Source organism: Solanum verrucosum, unplaced genomic scaffold (assembly GCF_900185275.1).
Source record: "Solanum verrucosum unplaced genomic scaffold, falcon-dt-bn FXZP01000085.1, whole genome shotgun sequence".
NCBI lineage: Eukaryota > Viridiplantae > Streptophyta > Magnoliopsida > Solanales > Solanaceae > Solanum > Solanum verrucosum.
Window position 1 is genome coordinate 960,276 of NW_026019839.1, and position 22,890 is coordinate 983,165.

The window sequence follows — 22,890 nt, forward strand, 5'->3', positions numbered from 1 at the left end:
TTTGGAAAGGGCATTCAGTATCCAAGCCTTCACCATATTGTTACACCTTTCTCAGTGTCGAAAAAGTTGTGAATTAGAGTTAGGTTCAGGAAAAGTACCATCGATTATCTGAATTTTATTCTTTGCAGAAAGGGAAATAAGCATCCCTTCTTTGCAGGAAAACATAAACAATGAGAACTGACTAAGCAGGAGTCAATGACATACTCTGCTTTGTACGCCATTTCAGTAACACTTGTCACAAGACAATAAACTTCATCATGCTCATTATGTTTGCTGCAAAATGAACTCTCAGTGACAATAAGCCCTCTTTGACTGATCTAATCTGATGCTTCAATTCAATGATCGAATTGATCTTAGAAGATAAAAGCTCCTCCAGTTTTTCCAAAAAAATTTCAATAAATCCTAATCCATTTGTCTTGGGGAAGGTATAACTTGACAAATCGGGAACTTCAAAACAAACCATTTTGATCTCTTCCTCGACATACTTGAGCAATTGCTTGACATCGGAGAGACATAGCATGTTAAACCAAGCAGGTACATAGCCCTTGAAAGAGAAGTTAAAGACGTACCTTGTACCATTAGCAACATCCTGAACACGTTTGACAAGGTGTTGGAGTTCTTGATGCATGTTGCGGTACTGTACAATATCTGCAAGAAAAGATCCCCAGTACACTAGTCTCTCTTTGATTACTGGGATTCTGTTCTTCAAACAAGAGACTGAAACAACATCACAGTCAAGCATTCTGTCCAGGTGGTCTAATAAAAAGTTGATAAGGCCTTCAACATCTATTAATGCCGTATTGCAAGGTGAAGTATCAAGAATTTCAAAGCATATTTCTCTGACCACTACCTTGACAGACTCGATCTCCTCTAGGAAATCAGATATTTTCCCGGAGCTGCTTCCATCCATGAAACTTCCATAGCTACAACGGCTAATTAATGCTGCCTTGCGGGCAGCAACTTCAGCATGCTTTATGAGATCATCCAATTTCTCAAGCTCTTTTTGTTGCCTAAGAAGATCTATAAGAAAGGCTCTAAAGAACATAAGCTCTTCGTGAGTATTTTCTATCAGATCCTGAACTTGACTTTCCAAAGTGTATTTGTGCTTTAGTAGATCCATGAAGATTCCCTCGGACTTGATTAGGCTGAAAGCAATAGTCAAATGCTGAAGCACAAGATTGAGCTTCATACTTTTGCTGCTATCAAAATCATCCTCGTAAGATAAACGGATAGCAGCTTCGGCCTCAAGTACTATGGTTCCAATTTCTGTCGAGAGATCATTTTGGTTCTTGTATTCGATGTACTCAGTAGTGGGATCATGAAGAAATGTTACCAGGACCAACAACCCGTTGTGTAGCCTTTTGACCATATCTGTATTAGTAAGTTTTAGATTGACTTCATCGTTGAGTAGTAGCTTTTCGAGAATATATCCCTGCAACCCCATGAAATACTCATTAAAATCCAGGTTATTTGGGAGGGATGATGTTGCTGGGAATCTCAGAATGGTTAAATATAAATCAATGTCCTCAAAGTTAACAGGAAGAAAGTTCAGCAGATTTATTGTAGGATGCTCTGGTGTTGATGATGAAAAGACGGGACATATCTGTCTAATTGCTGTCCTATAAAATTTATACTTTATATGCAAGTGATGCTGCACGAGATTAGTTTCCCATAACAATTGTCCAGAAAGAGAATCGACAAGTTCCCTTGTTACAGTAGTGGCAGATTGAATTAGGGTCAAAACATCAGTTAGCTGAGCTTGATCTTTGCACTGCTCCAATGTATCCATGAGAAAAGTTCTAAAGAAAGTCAGTAGATATGGAAGATCTATCATGGTTTTTGATAGTTTCTCAAAAAGAATTCTCTCTAATTTGAAATGATTAAACTTCACCCGCAAGGGAAGAAGCATACTGTCTATTTCAATATTTTTCTCCAAATCCACTTCATACAAGGAGTAGATTTCACTTGCTGCCTCAATGGCTAGAGATTCCATATAAGATAGTAAAAAAGAAAGTAATTCTTCATACTGAATCTTTTTGTCTTTCAAGTGAGAGAGAAATTGACAAAGCTTATGTTGTCCAAGAAGGAGCCATTGAAATCGACCAGAAAAGGCAACATGAGTTAAGATGGCTTTATGACGTCGTAGCGTTTCCAGATTGTTTCTGATAAAATGAGTAAACTTCCAAGTCACAAGCACATCATCGGATAGATACCGAAGACTATCACCTCTCATTGGAATTTTTGATCTGGATGAATATGATGCTTTCAAGACACTGATATAAAGGTGCCTAAACTCAGGCTTAATAATAGGGTTTATCCTTTCCAGCAATTCTGAAAACTTAAGAAAGCATTCCCGATGTTGAGATTTCTTAGCACTCGTATGAAATGTGATAGCTGTGCAGGCGGCAGTATAAGCTACGTCCTCAGCGATGTTGAAGAGATCCTTCATTTTCTCATGTTCAATGCACCACTTTGCAGTAACCATGAGAAAGCATCCTAGATTTTCCAAGTTTTCCAGCTTTTCCTGTGGAATTGGATCAACATTTACGATGTTTGCCAGTTGAAAAGCACCATCAAGGCACGCTACTACGTGCTTCACCATATCCACAGTGATTGGGATAGATGGTCTGAATGTCTTTGAAGCTTTGATTTGCTCAGCAACGTTTCCGAGTTCAATTATTTTTAACGCCTCTGAAATCATTCTTCTAGTATCACTCGTCAGGCCTTGATCCTTCATGTGAGAATGTATCTCAGAAAAGCCATGGTCAGCTTCTCTGAATAAGGGCCTAAGATTTTTAGATATCACATTCTCAAAGTTATCCTTCTCCAGAACACGTAGAAACAGAAGTAAAGGAACTAGTTGACTACTAGCATATTCCAATTGATCCTTGGTTGAATTGTCTAAATGTCCTGTCTCCACACAGCAACTGATGGTTCTTCTCACATCAATGCAAGATTCTCTGGCCATCGAATTGTTGATTCATAACAATTTACTGCACGTAATAATCGAATATCTTCAGAGATTGATACAAACATATTTCATCCATTTTACAGAAGTCTAGAAATACACTAAATAGCTCATCCCTTTTGTTAAAAACAATCACTCATACACTAAATAGCTCATCCCTTTTGTTAAAAACAATCACTCATACACTAAATAGCTCATCCCTTTTGTTAATAACAATCACTCATTCTTCTTCTCTAGCTTTATTACTACTAAAAACACGGTCAAAACCGAGGGACAGAGTTCACTCAATTTTGTGCAGGAAAATATTTTCCGATATAAAAGTAATACACCAATGGATAAAGTTGACTAACTCAATGAACAGTAACTCAACTCAACAGAACAGTAATCGGTTAACTATAACTGGTAGTTATGACAAAAATTGCTGGCAGGAGGAAAGGAAACCTGTACAAGAACCTCATAATCGACGGACATCCCTTGGTTTAACCGATATGGTCTATTAGTTTCGTTTCGGCCCTCTATTTTGGACCACGTTTTGTAGTATATAGTGTACTATGCTCTTCTCATAAACAAAATACAGGTGAACCATGACAGAGAAAGAAAAAAGCATCATCACTTGAGATTGGATGATTGCATCATAATAATGATAAGAACACTACACCAAAAATGATATTAACGGCAATAGCTTAATTGCCACTAAAAAAACATTTTAACACTCTTTGTTAATGTGCATATTTGTTGCCGCTAAAAGCTATTTTTATTGTAGTCGAAGCAGAAGAAGGAAAAAAAAGACAATGCAATACTACAAAAATCTTACTTTGATTTGGCAGGAAACTAAAGCCCAGTGCTGAGTTATCCAAATCTGATGAAGTTCACAAAGGTCTTTGCTAAGATCGATTTGAGATCAGGATAGAAGATGATAATTAGGGAAGAGGACATTCCTAAAACAACTTTTAGGGCCTGATAAGGAGTTTTTCGTCATATCTTTTGAGTTGACAAATGCCCCTAACGCCTTTATGGATTTTGATGAGAAAGAAAACACCATTTGAAGGAAAACTTGATCATATGTGATGTGCTCATTAGCTTGTGCATTGAACAATTCTACTTCTTTATTATGTGAATAAAAAAACAGTTGATCGACTAGCTTAGTATTTTCTTGATTATTCTTCTATAAATTATTTGATTCCCTTTTGTCATCTTTTGTCAATAGCTCATTGCAACCTTTAAAGGCCAGCATTTCAGCCAAAAAAAAAGTTGACTATTTTGTAGTTCAATTTTAAATTTATCTACCTTCATCATTGTGTCATAAAATAATAAATTATACAATCCCTGCTTGAAAAAGGAGGAGACCCTGTTGACTTGGATGAATTTAAGGGATTAACGGTCTGGATTGGTACCACCATCCCCCTCCCCTGCTCAGGAGTCACTTTTGTTAGGGAGGCTTTATATGTTCCGTCAGGTTGTATTAGCAGACTCATCACCGAATCACGATCATCACAAGTTTCACTATCACAATCATCAACAGTGTTACACAATCTGTGTTTAAAACAGTACTACTGATTACAACAAACTTTGCAGAAACACGAAGTTACCAAAGTTTAATGAACCAGTGAAGAACAGAAGAACATAAATTAATTCACAAAACTAAAATCTGTAAAAACGTATCAGAATCGGAAAAAACAGAATGGAAAGAAAATCAAGTCCACTGAATGCACAGTGTCCCCTTAAGGAAATTATTCCCCTCTAGTATCCGAGGTTTGATTTGGAATATGTCAACCCAGGATAGAATGATCTCAATGACCAGTGTATTGATCCCCAAAACGCTGGTGTCAGCGAGCCACTCAACGACAGTAAAGTATACGAAGAAAATTTGTGTGGAAGAAGAATAAGAAATCAGAAATTTTTGTAAGTAAAAAGTTAGAAGAATTACGGGTATTTATAGCGAAGAGGAACTAATTCCAAAAGTTGCAACCTTTCAGAATCCACATGACCATTCATGAAAGTTTGCAACCTTTCAAACGGTCATGCTGTGCTTGAAAGTTGCAACCTTTCAGAACTGTCATCTCCAACGGTGGGAAATTCAAATAAAACGGGAAAGTATTTTAAATAAAATGGGTCGTGCGGATCCGAGTCGGGTCGGAACGTTTTGGTTAATTAACTAAATAATTGAAATGTTTTGGCCATTTAATTTAATTTAATTAATTAATTAAATAATTAACTAAATAATTAAAACAAAACTTTGTCCAAAAAATAATCTCTCGATCGATCATTCTCCAAAGCTAAAGCCGAAGTCATTTCGAGCGAGCGGCGACAATGATGGCGCGAGGGGGGTCCCTCCTTCCAGCCCTTTTAACAACTAATAGAAGTGTTTCTCTATTTAAATACTTCTATTTTTCTTTCCACCACCAATGAGGAAGAAATGTCTTTTCTTAAAGCATAAGAGAATCTTTTCCAATTCCTCTTTTCATCTTCCCTCTATTTCCCATTAACTCTTACTATACCCAACAATCCCCCACATTAGTGGGGAATGGTCATAACATAAAGGAATGTACGGACGAGTGTGTACTTTACAAGCAAGGATCAATTGCATCTGGATAAGTAGGTTTCCCCTTGGACTTTTCGTAGTGAACATCTGTCAGATATACTCAGTTAATCGGTAGATGCGATATCTTTGAACCGTCGAGCTTTGGTGTATACCTAGACAACCATATGTCACACAATTAACCCTTTACCGTTTATGGTTCTTACGGTTGTGTTCGTTTCATCCATGAACATCTCCTGGTTTCATGAGTCAAAGAATAGGCTTTTGACAAAAAATTCTCTTTGAAGCGGCTTACACTTCACACTCACATAGGTGATTCTAACCGTGTCATCTCGTAGATACACTATTTGGTCAAATCTGCCAAACTTTGCAAATCATTAAAAACTTTAAGCTTTATTGACTTCATTAACAAGCCTTAATGTTTTAACCTCGTTCCTGAACATTGTCTTCATCATGAGAATGGATTGAGTCGATTGACAATATGTCGAACCGTCAGTCACAACTTTGTTTTTCTCCTTGAATCTAGCTCTTGAGATCTCCAGTCTGCTAGATAGAGTTACCGTCATGATGACTTGTCCTAAGCCGTAAACCCATTCCCTTAGATGATCTTTCAACTGCCTCTCTTACTAGGCCTTTCGTTAGTGGATCTGACACATTATCGCTTGACTTCACATAGTCAATTGTGATGATTCCACTAGAGAGCAGTTGTCTTACGATGTTATGTCTCCGTTGTATATGACGAGACTTCCCATTGTACATGACCCTCCTTGCCCTACCTATTGCTGCTTGACTATCACAATGTATGAAAATAGGTCCCACGGGTTTGGGCTAGAATGGAATATCCTCTAAGAAATTCCGAAGCCATTTAACTTCTTCATCGGCCTTATCTAAAGTAATAACTTCAGATTCCATTGTAGAGCAAGTGATAAATGTCTGTTTGGACGATTTTCAACAGACTGCTCATCCACCAAGTGTAAACACATAACCAATTGTGGATTTTACTTCATTTGACCCGGTGATCCAATTTGTATCACTATATCCTTCAATCACGGCAGGATATTTATTATAATGCAAAACATAGTGTTGTGTATGTTTCAGATACCCCAACACACGTTTCATTGCCATCCAGTGAGTTTGATTAGGATTACTAGTGAACCGACTCAGTTTGCTAATAACACATGTTATATTTGGTCGCGTACAATTCATAATATACATCAAACTTCCCAACACTTTGGCATATTCCAATTGAGATTCGTTTTCACCTTCATTCTTTTGAAATATAATCTTAAATCAATTGGAGTTTTGACAACGTTGAAATTCAAGTACTTGAACTTATCCAATACTCTTTCAATATAATGAGATTGGGATAATGCTAGTCCCTGAGGAGTTTTGAAAATCCTGATCCCTAAGATCAAATCAGCAGCTCCTAAGTCCTTCATATCGAACTTGTTGTACAACATGCGCTTAGTAGCATTTATATCGTCAATATATTTACTCATTAATAACATGACATCAACATTCCGACAAACAATGACTTCATGATTCGGAACATTTTTAATGTAGACACACTTATCACATTCGTTAATTTTGAATCCATTTGCCAACATTGTTTGGTCAAATTTAGCATGTCATTGTTTGGGTGCTTGCTTGAGCCTATAAAGCGAATTCACAAGCCTGCACACTTTCTCTCCTTTACCATGAACTACAAACCCTTCAGGTTGTTCCATGGAAATTTCTTCCTCCAAATCTTCATTTAAGAAGGCTGTCTTTACATCCATTTGGTGGAGTTTAAGATCATGCACTGCCGCTAGTGCTATTAACATCCTGATTGATGTTATCATTGTTACTGGAGAGTATGTATCAAAGTAATCTAGACCTTCCTTTTGTATGTATCCTTTGACTACAAGTCTAGCCTTATACTTGTCAATAGTCCCACCGGCTTTCATTTTCCTTTTAAAGATCCACTTTGATCGAACCTCTACCTTGGCTAGACACCCCACACTTTGAAATATTTCAAGTTGGATTTCCTTCATTTTCATAACTCATATGGAATCGATTGTGTTTTGCTACGGGGTACCCTATTGAGTATCTTGTTAGCCATAAGAATGGCTTCCCCCCACAGGTTTCGCGGTGAACCAGAACTGATTATCAAGGCATTCATCATTTCCTTTAATGTTCTGTTCTTACATTCCGCCAAACCATTTGACTGTGGCGTATATGGTGCAGTAGTTTGATGAATAATACCATATTTCAAACATATCTCTGCAAAAAAGAGATTCGTATTCTCCACCCCTATCACTCCGAATCATTTTTATCTTTAGATTCAATTGATTTTCCAGTTCATTTTTGTATTGCTTAAATGCATCAATTGCTTCATCATTACTATTAAGAAAATATACATAACAGAATCGAGTGCAATAGTCAATAAAAGTTATAAAATACTTTTTTCCACCACGAGATGGTATTGACTTCATAACGCATATATCTATGTGAATTAAGTCTAAAGGTTTTGAATTCTTGTCAACAGACTTATAAGGATGTTTAACAAATTTACTTTCCACACAAATTTCACATTTCGAGATATCACATTTGAAATGAGGCAATACTTCTAAAGTAATCAATTTTTGCAAGGCTTTGTAATTTACATGTACCAAACGGGCATGCCATAAATCATTTGACTCCAATAAGTAAACAGAAGCAGAATTCTTATTAATACTGTCAACAACCACAGTTTGAAGAGGCCCTCAGTGAGGTAGCCCTTTCCTAAGAACATCTCATTCTTACTTATTACAACTTTGTCACTAACTAGGGCACACTTAAACCCGTTCTTAACAAGCAGTGCAATAGAAACTAAATTCTTCCTAATAGTAGAAACGTGCAGAACATTGTTCAAATTCAACACCTTGCCGGATGTCATTTTCAACATTACTTTCCCAGTTCCTGCAATCATTGCTGTTGTTGTGTTCCCATGAACAAATCTTCATTGAACTCAGTAGCAGTGTACGTTGCAAAGACTTCTTTTGCAAAGCAAATATGTCGAGTGGCACCTGAGTCGATAAACCACTCTTTGGGATTTTCCAACTAAGTTGCACTCCGAGATCATTGCACAGAGGTCATCTGCATCTTCCATCTCTTCCACGATGTTTGCTTGGCTTTTGCCTTTGTCCTTTCTTGGAGCACGACAGTCAAAAGACTTATGACCAGCCTTACCACAGTTGTAACATTTGCCCTTGAATTTCTTCTTGGCCTGCTTTAACTTCTGTCAGTTGGACTTCTTTCTGTTCTTGCCTTTGGTAGGAGCTTCTTCAACAATATTAACTCCAATTATTGTCGAACTCTTATGAGACTTCTTTTCGGCGGTGCTTTATCTTCCTCAATCTTGAGCCGAATCATAAGATCTTCAAGATTCATTTCCTTACGTTTGTGCTTTAGATAGTTCTTGAAGTCGTTCCACGAAAGAGGTAACTTTTCAATCATTGCAGCCACTTGAAACACTTCATTAACTGACATGTCCTCAACAATCAGATTATGGAAAATAAGTTAAAGTTCCTGCACTTGTGATCCAACAGTTTTACTATTTGACATTTTATAGTCTAAAAACTTTGCGACCACAAACTTTTTCAAGCATGCATCTTCTGTCTTATATTTCTTCTCAAATGCATCCCACAATTCTTTCGAAGTTGTCATTACACTATAAACATTATATAAGTCATCCTCTAAAACACTTAGAATGTAGCCTTTACACAGGAAGTTTGCCGGTTTTCATGCTTCAATAATCATGAACTTTTCTCTGTCTAACATATCAACAGCAGGCACTGGAGTTTCTTCATTGGTAAATTTCTGCAGACCAAGAGTGGTAAGCCAGAAAAATACTCGTTGCTGCCATCCTTTGAAATTCACACCAGAGAATTTTCTCGGTTTCTTTGTTAGTGGTACAACAGTTCGGGTTGGTGCAACAACAGCCACCGTAACATTATTGTTTGCCATTTCAGAGTCAGAATCTGTAATAAACAGAAATCGATACAAATGGCTCAGTAAGCAATAACTTAAATTACAAACTTAATAGGAGTATAAAACCATGAAGGTTTTTGTCTCCACTAGAAACACAGATTAAAAAAAATAAAATAATTTCCTTAAGATTGTTACACAATTTGGGTTTAAAACAATAATACTGATTACAACAAATTTTGTACAAACACGAAGTTACCAAAGTTTAATGAACCAATGAAGAACAAGAAGAACATCAATTAATTCACAAAACTAAATCTGTAAAAACGTACCAGAATCGGAAAAAATAGAATGGAAAGAAGATCAAGCCCACTGAATGCACAATGTCCTCTTAAGGAAATTATTCCCCTCTAGTATCCGAGGTTTGATTTGGAATATGTCCTCTCAGGATAGAATGATCTCAATCACCAATGTATTGATACCCAAAACGCTGGTGTCAGCAAGCCACTCAACGACAGTAAATTACACGAAGAAAGTTTGTGCAGAAGAAGAAGAAGAAATTAGAAATTTTCGTAAGTAAAAAGTCTGAAGAATTACGGGTATTTGTAGCCAAGAGGAACTGATTCCGAAAGGTTGCAACCACACGACCATTCATGAAAGTTTGCAACCTTTCAAATGATTATGACTGTTCCTGAAAGTTGCAACCTTTTAGAACAGTCATCTCCAACGGCGGGAAATTCAAATAAAACGGGAAAATATTTTAAATAAAACGGGTCGCGTAGATCCGAGTCGGGTCGGAACATTTCGGTTTATTAACTAAATAATTGAAACATTTTGACCATTTAATTTAATAAATAAATAACTAAATAATTAAAATAAAACTTTGTCCAAAAAATAATCTCTCGATCATTTTCTGAAGCCGAAGCCAAGCGAGTGACGACGACGGCGCGAGGGGGTCCCTCCTTCCAACCCTTTTAATAACTAATAGAAGTGTTTCTCTATTTAAACACTTCTATTTTTCTTTCCACCATCAATGAGGGAGAAATGCCTTTTCTTAAAGCATAAGAGAATCTTTTTTAATTCCTCTTTTCATCTTCCCTCCATTTTCCATTAACTCTTGCTATACCCAACAAACAATTCCACTGTCAAAATGTGCCAAGAATACACCAAACAATATCGGTATCTGTGAACAGGTGAATTTCTATTTGTACTTTAATCAAATTCAAAATCACAATTAGTTGTGCTTTTTCAAAAATAAAAATAATAAAAATATGTAGTTACAAAATTCCTGAACTCCTATTAGCACTATCACAATTATTTTGTTTTCTCCCACAAATGAAAAACTGTCTACTCAACATTGTTGAGTGAAACTGTCTTCGCACAGATGATAAAAATTCATATGTAGTATAAGGTAGGGGCCTTGAGAGCAACTATTATCTTCTTTCCATCAACGAATTACAATTTATAGAAACAAAATGCAAAGAAAAATCAAATGATAATTTTATTTTATTTTTGTTATTGAAAAATAATAATTTACTATTTGACTTTTCATTTGCATTTGTTTCTTAAAATTGTGTCAAAACGTGACTCCAACATGTTTTTAATTCATCATTTTGTCCTCAGGCTTTGGCTCTGGATCACCAAGAAATGATACATTTGAATTCTCTTTCTTGATTTCCAAATTACTATAAAGATATTTCTCCACGAATACATTCATTTGATATTATCATGATCATGAAATAATTATGTTGTAGAATTCTATTAGTATATAAATATTGTACAATTTAGAATAATTATTATTCAATTGACGTGTGAGTATTTAATTGGTAATTAAGTAGTTAATTATTTCATCCAAGTTGGCATGTATAATTGGCATAAAGTCAATTAATGATGGAGCTATAATATAAATTTTATTGATTTTAAATTTTTAAATTTTAAATTTTAAGATAGCGACATTAGGTAATACTAGTATTTAGTTTTGAATATATCTATATGAGTGTATTAAGGAAATTAATTAAGACAAACATAAAATTGATTTCAAATTATTGAATTCGGCAAAATCCATATGTCAACTTTAAGTTTGCTTGTCCTAAGCCAGGCACGAAAAGAAAAATTTGAGGAGCGGTAATAATTGATTAATAAATTAAAAAATATTGATAATATTAAAAATATGTCTACGATATAGTCAAAAAAGAGTAAGACAATGATACATGTTTGGCCAAGTGATTAAAAAATACATATTTATAAGCACTTTTAATAAAATAGCTTTTCAGAAAACTATTTTTGAAAAAAAATCTATTTGTTTTTGATTAAATACTAAAATTATTTTATAGAGACAAACTATTTTACATATATATTAAATAAATTATTTAAAATTTTATTTAAATAAAAATTAAATATTATACATAGATCAATTGAATAAAAAAATTAAATATTGATATAATATTAACATAATAATTTTGATATAGTTAAAATATCAAACAACAAAATTAAGAATCATCCATAAATTAAATTATAAAATAATAATATACAAAACGTAAAACAAAATAAAACAGTTTAAATAAAAATGGAGGATAAAATTCTAAAATACAACTAAACTAAACTTATGAGATATGTTTATTAATTAACAAGAGATATATTGATAAATATGTATAAATGGTGATAGTTTTGTCTTTTTTCCTTCTTTTTTTTTGCTTATAATTCTTAATAGGAAGAAATTTTCAACTTCTCCTCAATCACATAATATTGGGATATAAAATTACATTTTATACATGATATTAAATATAATCAAATATGCATAACTAAATCAAATCACAATTCTTCGCACATAGCGCAGAAAAAAATATCAGTAATTATATAATATATAAAATGATAGTAGCCAGTAGGTAATAAGACAATCCAAAAATATTAAGAATCAAATATTTCTAATATAAATATAAATTACAAGGTCATATACAGATATTTTATTGATTTTGTTAAATCGTCTATTTTATTTTCAACTGCGGTAGTATCATTTCATATATTTTTATTTTTATCTGAAACAAAGCATATATTCTCTCTATCAAACCCATAATTTATCAAACATCTAATTGTGTACAGCAAGCAGAATCTTAAAAGCGAAAACAAAAAACAAGAGCATAAACTTGTATGATTACGTTCCAACTAACAAGTTCAGATTTTATGTTGTTCAATTTATGAGCGTTTCTTGCTTCCTTCAACAAAATTAAGTAGCATCATAGAGTTTTTACAACCTGCAACGACATAATCTTACTTCCTAGTACAGAAAAAGCTTTTGTATAAACTTTGATATGGTGAACTAAGGTAGAGTAGACTGATGATCCTGTAGTCATTTGGCTGGCTATTGAAAGAAAAAGCTTTCATCTGCTTCTCCTAAGTAGTTGCCAAAGCATCAGGTAGTAAGGTCACAAAAATGAAAAAAAATTAATTCACTAGCATATAGGTTGAAAAAGAAAAAGAAATTGATCTTCCTATTTGTGAAAAGGAAAAAGATATATTTATTTTGAATATTTTGAGTAATATTCCAAGATTAGAATTGATAAATCATTTTAAGTAGGAATATCTGGGGTGTTTATTTTGAACATTTTGGGTAACATTCAAAATTTAGTCTTGCAAAAATAATAATTAAGAAAGACATTTTGGGAATCGGTAAAATTTTGAGCAACGTATTGTATAACAAAATGATCAGAAACAATGTTGTTTGATTGAAGCCAATATCAGGTCTAAAGCATTCATCTTTCATATCTGTTTTCATCTATCTCTCCATTTTTAGAAAAGCAGAAATGTCAATCTATTTTGTTTAAGCTTAAATAATAAAATAATTTTAAAAGTAAGTTTCTTTGCTATGCGGGGCGGGTTGAAAATACAAAAAAATGCTATGTGGGGTGGGCAGAGGGTGAAGCCTTTGCGGGTTTAGACCAAACCCGCATCGCAACAGCCTTGCCCGATTGCCATCAGTACTACTTTCTCAACTATGGTCAGGCCATTAAATGGGACATGTGTAAAACATTCAAGTAAAGCTTAGGAAATAGAGAGAATGACTAGTGAAGAAGAGCCTGATACACTCAAGAGTCAAGATTATAGCAGTTAAGCACTTCAATCACTTTACGCAAGTCAACGATATCACTAAAGTGAAAGAAGATTCCTCCTTTTAATTAACTATAGAAAACTAACAGGAAGCTATTAGCAGCAAGGAAAACAACCAAACTTTATAAAATCAGAAGTTAATTAACTGTTATTTTATGATCTCTGTAATTCATCTATCTCCTTAATAAGTGTCACTAAAAACGATCACTAAACATGTTTAGGCTTTGATTCTGCCCAAGGACTATGCCAATGATTATTGGCATATTCACTTGTGCCTCGGTGATCTTTACTCTTACTTTGTCTAGTGAAACAACATGTACCCCTAAAACACGGCTTTAAAGGACAAAAGAACGCCCAATGTTCCTGCAAAACGTTATTGTTCCTTGGGTATAGGCAAAAACAGAAAAGAACCAAGATATCTAAGTAGATATGGTGTAAAAATGGTCCTTGAATATGCAACATCCAATATTTGACAAAATAAGCAGAATTTTAAAACACGTGAAAAATGCAGCGAAAGAATACTTACAGGTTGTTAACTATTACAACAGTCATTCACCTGAGTTCTGACATCTTTCAATCTTCGTTTGGTAAATCCGGACAAACTAGGCTTTCGATGCAAAGTTCCGCCTCAATTCTGTTGTAAAAACCAGTAACCTCAACATTAGGAACCTCTGTATATGTGAGAGAGTCATTCTTTGGATCGTATATCACTAAAGTTGATTTAAACGCGAGCAGAATTTCACCTTTATTATACGTGAAAAGGGGCGGAGAAAGCTCATAGTTCTCAGGATACCTGATGGTAAACAGTTTTGTCCAAGACGCTTTAACTCCATATTCCTTCATTACCCACACATCAGAGTGAGTTCTCGCATATGAGTAGGCACAAAGCCGAACACTTTCTTGAGCTTTCTAATTGATGGATTCCATAGCACCAACCCACTAAACCCATCGGCAAGACGAACCAACCCATTAACAGAACCCGAAATATAGACACATTGAGGTGGATTTTTCATGGGACAATCCAAATCAAGTGCCTCATTAACAGAGTTATGAAATAAAGAGCTAACAGAACAATATTTAGTATCTTCCCGAAATTATAACAGAGATATATGGCGGGTGTAATCATTAGCAGAAAAATTAAGATGAGGACTGGAAATCAAATTAAACCAATATTTGGAAACACATTTGAACTGTAAGATTCCCATTCTGACTTTTTATATACTTATATACGTCTATACGTCAATTCCTTCTTAAATCGAGAAGATTCCTATCGGGTTAAGCTTTAGAGAATCCAGTTCGTTAGCTCTCCAACGGGAAGATCAGTCCCAGGGAACGGAAACAGACAACTGGAACCCTTACAAGAATTGCTTCGATCAGTTCTTCTGGCAAACACTTTTTTATTATATTAAAAACTGTAAAACACATTGAATCTTTGCTTGGAATTTCAGTACGCTTTCTCAGTCTCCTCCGTTTTGGGCATCGATGAGAAGCTTCAGATTTCATTTTGGTCAGCAAACGTTTCATCGAAAGCTTCATTCTTTGACGTATAATTCAACAAAAAGAGTTTGCACAAAATTTGAGCTCTGCTTATTGCTTCTATCGAAAGCTTCACTTATTTGCAGAGCCGTTTACATCAGTTTTGCCGCTGGTTATATTGCTCTTATATATATTTTCTTTCTTTTTTTGTTTGTAATGTAGGTTTTTAAAAAAAAAATCATTCTAAATATTTAAATTTAAATTGACAATACATATTTGATATGATGATATCTATTTCTCTTTTTGGCTAAATTTAGGTTTTCCTTTTAGTTCTTTTTTAATCGATATTAAATTTATTGGAGGAGACTTATATGTAACAATTTAGACATTCGGATGTCTAAAGTGGATATTCATAGTACAAATTGCTATCTTGGAGAGGTTGTTTACCAGAGATCGATTAATGCAGTGGGGTGCATTAGATTCAGCTTCATGTCCTCTATGAAACTAGGTTAATGAGAATCATAATCAGTTGTTCTTTGAATGTACTTACTCAGGGTGGATTTGGAGCAAACTGCTACAATGACAGGGTATTCCTAGAGGTCCTCGTACTTGTTGAGAGGAGAAACAATGAACAATTACACATGAAACTGAACAGAACATACAAACAGAGATATACCAGATGAGTTCAACTGGAATTATATAGCATATTTGGCTTGAGAGGAACTCCAGGGTGTTTTTCGAACCCCAGAAAAAGGCGGGAATCATGGTACAACAAATTATTTAGGAGATCCATGTTTGGGGTTCCCTGAAGATCAAGCTAGGAAAGTCTAATAATCAGCCAAATCTGCAAGATTTGTAAAATGAGTATGGTAATTTATAAAAAATCTAGAACAAAACTTATTTTAGGTAAAAAAAAAAAAAAGGTAGCAAAATTGGGAATCAAACCCAGACGCAAAACCATTCAAAGGACCTTAGGCACCCACAAATAGCCACTGTGCCAATCAAACAATTTATTCTATAGGTGCTCGTTGCTCAATTTTATACTATTCCTCTTAATTTCTATAAAAATATATATAATTCGATACAAAATTAATAGGTGCTCGAGCACCCGGGAGTCCCTACGTAGGTCGGCCCTGATTGTGACTGCATACAAAATAAATAAATAAAATATTCAAGTTGAAATGAAGTGGATATTAAAATTTTCTCTTGAGTTGCTTAAGCAAAACCCCATATTTGTACAAGTCAAAAGAAGAATTCAAATATGGGGAAATTATCCTATTTCAAATCATTAATGAGCAAAAAATCTCGCATAATCTGAGTAATTGATAACTATGTATGATGTATCAATTATTATGATAAGTTTAGGATACATAATGTATCATGATATGTTTAGGATACGTGATGTATATCATGATACACTTGGTGTTCATAAAAAGATCTTGCATAATCTGAGTAATTGATAACTATGTCTGATGTATCATGATAAGTTTAAGATTCATAACGTATCATGATATGATTAGGATATATGATGTATATCATGATACGTTTAATTAGGATACATGATGTATCATGATACATTTAGGATACATGAGGTATTAATGATACCTTTCGAATACATGATGTGTCATAATACTTATACATAATGTATCAAAGATACCTTTTGAATACATGATATATCATGATACTTTTTCGAACACATGGTGCATCATGATATCTTTCGGGAAGACTTCTCTTCAACAACAATATTGCTTTTTTCAATACTCTTATTAATAACGCTAGTACAATCACCCCAGCATTGTAATTTTTTGTATACTAAACTCCAATATTGATAGAGAATTTGTGAAAGCTTAGCACAAATCCTAAAAAGATAATTGAAAATTGTACTTGGAAAAAAAGAATTGGAAGAACAAATGTGTAGATGTATTTACTGTGAAATAATTTTTTTACATGATATGAATAATCACAAAAATGCGAATTTAAAAAATATCTAGTTTAAACTAGAAGAAATTGAAATGAATCGTGTTAAATTGGTGGAGTTAAGAAGTGGAGAGAAATAGAGATAATATAAATGAGAGAAATGTGAGAAAAAAAAATAGTCAGATACAATTTCTATTTATACGTGAAATAGGGAATTAGGTAAAACTGTGTAAATTTACTATTAAAATAATATTATAGCTTCTTTGGGTAAATTACACGAAAATGACAAACATCTAGAGTATATTATGTAATATAGCTATAAGTTTCGATTATTTTTAATTTGTGGCTACAGTTTCGCAAAAAATTGTTATTTGGTTTCCTAATTGTATAAATTCAGAATTTGTATAATTTGGTCCCTGATTGTATAAATCCAGAATTTGTATAATTCTGTTCTTGATTGTATAAATCCAGAATTTGTATATGCTTACCCTAGCTATTTGTTATTATCTTTGCTATTTCTGAAATTCTCTTATTTTATAGTATGATTTTAGTCGGTAAATTTTGGGTTAGTCTTAGCCTTGTTGGATAGAGCTTCCTTTTTTAATAGGTTGTTTTTTTTCCAATTATTTTTAGGTCATATTTCGTCAAATATTTTTGGCTTATTTTGTGCAAATTATGTTGGAAGTCCTATATTTCATGTCATTTCCCATAGCATTCATCTAACAGTAGGTTTTTCTTTTATCCTCTCTTTGGTGTGAATTCTAATAGTGTAATACGTATTGTTAATTATTATCTCGAAGAAACTGAATTATTCTAACTTCTTTTTTTCCCCATTTTTGTTTTATCAGAACACAAATTGAAAATAGTGACATTCCGTGGTTTAAAAACCGAATTGCTCTTTGTAAGGTTTATACTTGGCTCTGCACCTTTACTCCTGATTAGTAGATGAAAGCGTTCATGAAAGCGAATACACCAAACAAAGATCGATGGGATACCATTTTCCCATCTAATTTTCAAAGAGCAAATGAGAGATGAAAATATCCATTATGATGTATTCAAATTGTCTTATTGAACTAACTACATATCTGAAGCTGCCAGAAAAATGTGTACCTTGTACTATTTGACCCTATAAGTAGTATGAACTAAGTCTATTTGTATAATTTCCAACTTCCAGCCTTCTTGATTGCTTGTTTTTGCCTTTGGTTCATTCCTATACAGTTTCAATCTTTAGAAAGTCTAGATAATTGATTAAAATTTGTCTCATTTATTTCTCTTTATTCGCTAGAGGAACTATCTGCGTATTTTGATTTTAATTTTTTCGGTGCATCCAATGATCGATTTTTTTTGTTTATTTACTATCCAAATCTTGAACATCATTTTTTGTAAAAATATCTGGCTTACGGTGCACCACTGCAAGTCCATGGTAGGTGGATGGATGTGTTAATTAAGAATAGGTCTCATGTATAGGGGAGAGTATGTTTCTGCAAGCAATTGATTTATATGCATCTTTTAGGTGTATTCTTTATCAGCCTAATCTAATGTATTTGGTTGTAGATTTCAAGAACAGAGCCTTCAAAGTAATGTTATACTCTAATCATTGTTATAATATTATATGTTTGTACTATTATAATGTTTTTGTTGTGTTTTCTTTTTATCATTTTATTCATCAAGATTGTGAGTACAAATCTGTTAGTTGATTTTTCCATGATTCAAGGATAGTTAGTGGCGTATTTCTCAAATTTAGATGCTTTTGATTTTGATCTCTCTATGAATATTTCATGAATTTGCGGAATATTTGAAATGCCAGAGAATATAATATCATTTATATAGGCATGAACTGAGATTTAGAAAGTAGCCTCCAAGAAAAAAATTTCGTACACATTCATAAAGCAATGATGTTAGTTTAACTTACTGTTTATTGTTAAAAGGTTAAATGTTTTTATACAATTTTGTAGTTTTCTTTTCTACTATTTGAGTTACTATTGTTTAATATATATTTATTTAGCAGACTTTCAAGAATATATAGTATTGTTATCTCGTTGTAAAAAAGATAAAATCAATAATTTCCACTTATTTAAATCTATTTATAATAATTCAATTTTCTAATTAAAATTTAATCGTCTTCAATTTATTTTAAGAAAGAAATAGAAGCAAGTGATAGAGTAGGGTAGGTTGTCTTTGAGCTTGAACCGTGAAAGCAATCATTAATATTTTTACTTCCTCTAGCCTGTCCATATTGATTGAATTGTTGGAATTTTTTTTCATAGTTCAAAATAAGTGAATTAAATAAGTTGTCTACCTCACACTCCAAATACAACATAATATTTTATGTACCTGCCTTTCAATAAAGCATTTAAACTTCTATAAAACTTTAGTTCCTCCAAAAAGAGAGGGGAAAAAACACTCAACTTCTACATAATAAATAACTAAACATTATTTGGGTTTACTTATAAATATTGAATAAGTACTGAAGAATATACTAAGAGAACTCCTAAACAAACACTAATAACATAATCTAAATAAACCATGATTGTTAAAATAATTACTGCAGTATCCTAAATAAACTGAACTAACTAACATTAGCTAACACCGTTGAGTCATTATGTGCCAATAGGATTATTTGATTCAATGCATTATTCATATTCCTTGGGAAAATGACATTCTAACTACGTAATGAAATTCTATTTTGCCTCTTGATTGTCCCATTATTAATTGTCTTCCTCTGCCTCTCTCTCTCTCTCTGCTTCAATAATGGCCTTATTCTCTCCAAAGTCAGAGCTTTTGTTCTTGTTCTTCTTCATCTTTTGTCTATCCTTCAATCTTAGCCGTTCAAATAAAGATGATGATGTTCATGATCTCCTTCCTTCTTACAATCTTCCAAAGGGTCTTCTCCCAAACAATGTGAAATCCTACACTATTTCCACAAAAGACGGTTCTTTTACTGTCCAACTCACACATCCATGTTATGTACAGTTTCAAGATCAGCTTGTTTACTACCAAAAAGATATTAAAGGGAAGTTGAGTTATGGATCTGTCTCTGATGTCACTGGAATACAAGCAAAAAAGTTGTTTGTATGGGTATCTGTAACTGGGATTAGTGTTGATGAAGAGTCTCAGATGATTGAATTTCATGTTGGATTTTTGTCTGAAAAGTTACCAGCTAAGGAATTTGAAAATATTCCTACTTGTACTAATAAGATTAAGGGCTGCCAACATTCTGCCTTTGCTTCAATATGATGAGGTCAACTTCTAAATCCAATAATACTTGTAGTTTGAGTCAATGAATGCAAACTTTGTATAAATTGCAAAAAAATTCATGTGTTGTTCTGTTCTGAACTGCTGAAAAGAAATTGTCTTTCTCCCAAAGACAGATCTGTGTTATCAAGAGAAGTTTTCTTTATGGATATCTATTGAGGAGTTCATCGATGTTCGGTTATCCTTTGCCTAAGGAGTTTGAGGCAATTCCCACTTGTTAGAATAAATAAAGGGTGCTAAGATACATCCTTGCTTTGCTTTAGTATAAACTGAAGTTCCAATCTTTATAAGCATGGTTAGTGTTTTTTTTGTTGATTTTTTGGTAAACTGTGAGGAATTACCATAACAACCAAATAGTTACACCTAAAAAGCACTCTAGAGATTTAAGCCATCTTCGAGGAAGTCTGGTCGAATAACTACAGCGTCAAACAAAAAAAAGAATCCAATTAAACATTGCGTCATCCCCTTCTTATTTCATATATACTGTACAGGTCTTCAATTATTTATGCAGCTTGGTTGTTCAACTACATTCCACAAATAGATGTAGCTGGAATTCAATTTTATTGTCGTAAACAGCAAATTCCATCCTCCGTTGGTTTATGAAGTCTGATCATCCTCTCCTTAGTCAGAAATTTCCCTATGTCTAGGCAGCATGATAGAATTTCATATCAGCGCAACTTCTGTACTTTCTGCAGCCTTCCTAGTAGTTTGTTATAGCTCCTACTCACAGAATAGTTTTCCATTATCAGTAAAACAATAAGAGCTATTATTATACCATTCTGTCCTTGCCATGCAATTTGATGGAGTTTATCTTCCTCCAGTACCAGATACTGTTTCCATCTTTAATGTTGTCAATCTGATTTTATGTATATATATAATACTCCTAGTAATTTGAGTCCATTGATGTTTTCAGATTCGTGTGTGCAATCTAGTATTGTATGTGAAAATTATTCGATATATATATTCTTTGAGTAGAAAAGAATAAGGCATCAGGTGCTACTAAATCCGAGTTGTCTTTCTCGCAAAGACAATTCTTTTACCATTAAACTCACACGAGTTTGAACCTTGTCGCAAACAAAAATCTTGTATTTAAGAGGAGAAGGGTAGAGGTATGAGCCCGTCATCCACCAAGTTCCAAACCATGTGCCAGATGACCATTGGAGTTTCTCAATTATCAAATATCATCTTGTTTACTATGAAAAGAAAGTTAAAGGGGAATTGGGTTATGGAGAGGTTACTTAATTATGTCTCTGGTATTCGGGCTACAGTAGGTTACCACAATAAATTAGCCAAATGGCATAAACTGACAAAGACGATATCATTGTACAAGCGCAGCTCATCAAGAACTTATAAGAATACATCTTCAGGCTAAATTGGACATATTTGTAGTTAATAATGAAAAGACAAAAAATGCTTGGAGAAAAGAGAGAATATAAGTCCAGAAAGAGTAATGATAAACTTGCTAGTGCTGAGTTAGAACTTTGGGTTACAAACAGTAGATCGCAGATATAAAATATTGGGATATATGTATTTGTTGCTAATCACTATATGGTGCTTTCAAAATAAGTAATATATTTCTTGTATATATTGATCATGATTCATTGCTTTCAAAATGAGGTTGCTGATCCATTTAATCGTCTTGCAGGACAAATGGAGCTCTCAGAGGTACTGTTATGCTTCTTGTGAAGAATGAAATGTCGACTCGGCTTGAGAAATAGTCAGTATTTGGAGTCTATGAAATTCTTCCTTAACAGAAACAGAAGAAGGGACTTCTATCTTTGGTGGCTGTTCTTCTTGGTTCAATATTTCCTTCTCAATTCTCACACATCTATAAACAAACGAAATAGCACATTTCGATTTATAATAATCTTTTGATCACTGATCACAAATCTATAAACAAATCGATTAGGGCTGAACATATTTTTCTGTGGTGACTAAAATGGTTTTAGTCATTAATTATTGAACATATTTTTCTGGCAGAAATAGGAGGTCTCCGACACCAAGAGGCATCTGGGATGGATGCAATGCTTCCACCTCAACTAGAGGCCTCGGGTTCTAGTTAAAAGTTCCTTCTACTTCTGTCAGTTAGAAAATATATATATTCATTTCAGTAAATAGGCAAATCCCTATCAAGAATTGGAGCCAGAGGCAATATGTCTGTTCCAAAAACTAAAACTAAACAAAAGAGAAATCCTCTCCAAAGCGTGCCAATTTCAAAGCCCTCTTTTGCAATTGGTGATATCAAGAAGGCCATCCCTCCTCAATGCTTTCAACGATCTCTCATTTGCTTGTTCTCCTCTGTTGCTCATGATCTCAATTCTCATACTAGTTTTCGGGAGTTACAAAGCTTGAAATGAGTGAAATGAGAGAAAAACTAGGTGTTTTTCCATCCATGCACATGCTTGTACCTCATAAATAAAAATAAGTAAAAAGATCACATGTACATCTAATCAAACTTTGATGGTTCATAATTGTAGGTACACATGATATATATTCAATCATCTTAACCTCGAAAAACAAGTCCTACACATGCCAAGAGGACAATTTCAATATACTGATTTAAAAGGAATGTAGCACACTGATAACAATAATTTCACATTTCCAATAGTTCCAGAAAGTTTAGAAAACGGATGTGAGCTGTTGCTCATAAATTCATTACTAGTTTCACACAAATCACTAAGAG

At 33.7% G+C, this 22,890-nt stretch overlaps 3 protein-coding genes across 4 annotated transcripts in view; 2 read left to right on the forward strand and 1 right to left on the reverse strand.

Moving 5' to 3' along the window:
• The window catches only part of LOC125815944 (uncharacterized), a 125,394-nt gene extending 103,308 nt beyond the window's left edge, over window positions 1-22,086 (forward strand). The window contains exon 3 of the mRNA XM_049495527.1: window positions 21,981-22,086. The gene's annotated coding sequence lies outside the window, so the exon portion shown is untranslated. The remainder of the gene's footprint in view (window positions 1-21,980) is intronic.
• LOC125814177 (uncharacterized) lies at window positions 105-2,968 on the reverse strand. The gene is given in 2 exon segments (XM_049493634.1): window positions 105-268; window positions 271-2,968. Coding segments are annotated over 2 exon segments (2,862 nt in total).
• LOC125815932 (uncharacterized) lies at window positions 19,687-22,086 on the forward strand. 2 transcript variants are annotated; one of them, XM_049495509.1, is made up of 2 exons: window positions 19,687-20,193; window positions 21,853-22,086. In XM_049495509.1, exon 1 carries the CDS (start codon window positions 19,704-19,706, stop codon window positions 20,187-20,189), a length of 486 nt encoding a protein of 161 aa, XP_049351466.1. In that variant the 5' UTR covers window positions 19,687-19,703; the 3' UTR covers window positions 20,190-20,193; window positions 21,853-22,086. The 2 variants fall into 2 exon arrangements, with proteins under 2 accessions (XP_049351466.1, XP_049351472.1); XM_049495515.1 differs by lacking the exon at window positions 21,853-22,086 and adding an exon at window positions 21,121-21,149.
• Window positions 22,087-22,890: the final 804 nt, after the last annotated feature.

Bases quoted from the DNA above. Each gene is read 5' to 3' on its own strand.
- LOC125815932 (XM_049495509.1), top strand. From the start codon at position 19,704: ATGGCCTTATTCTCTCCAAAGTCAGAGCTTTTGTTCTTGTTCTTCTTC.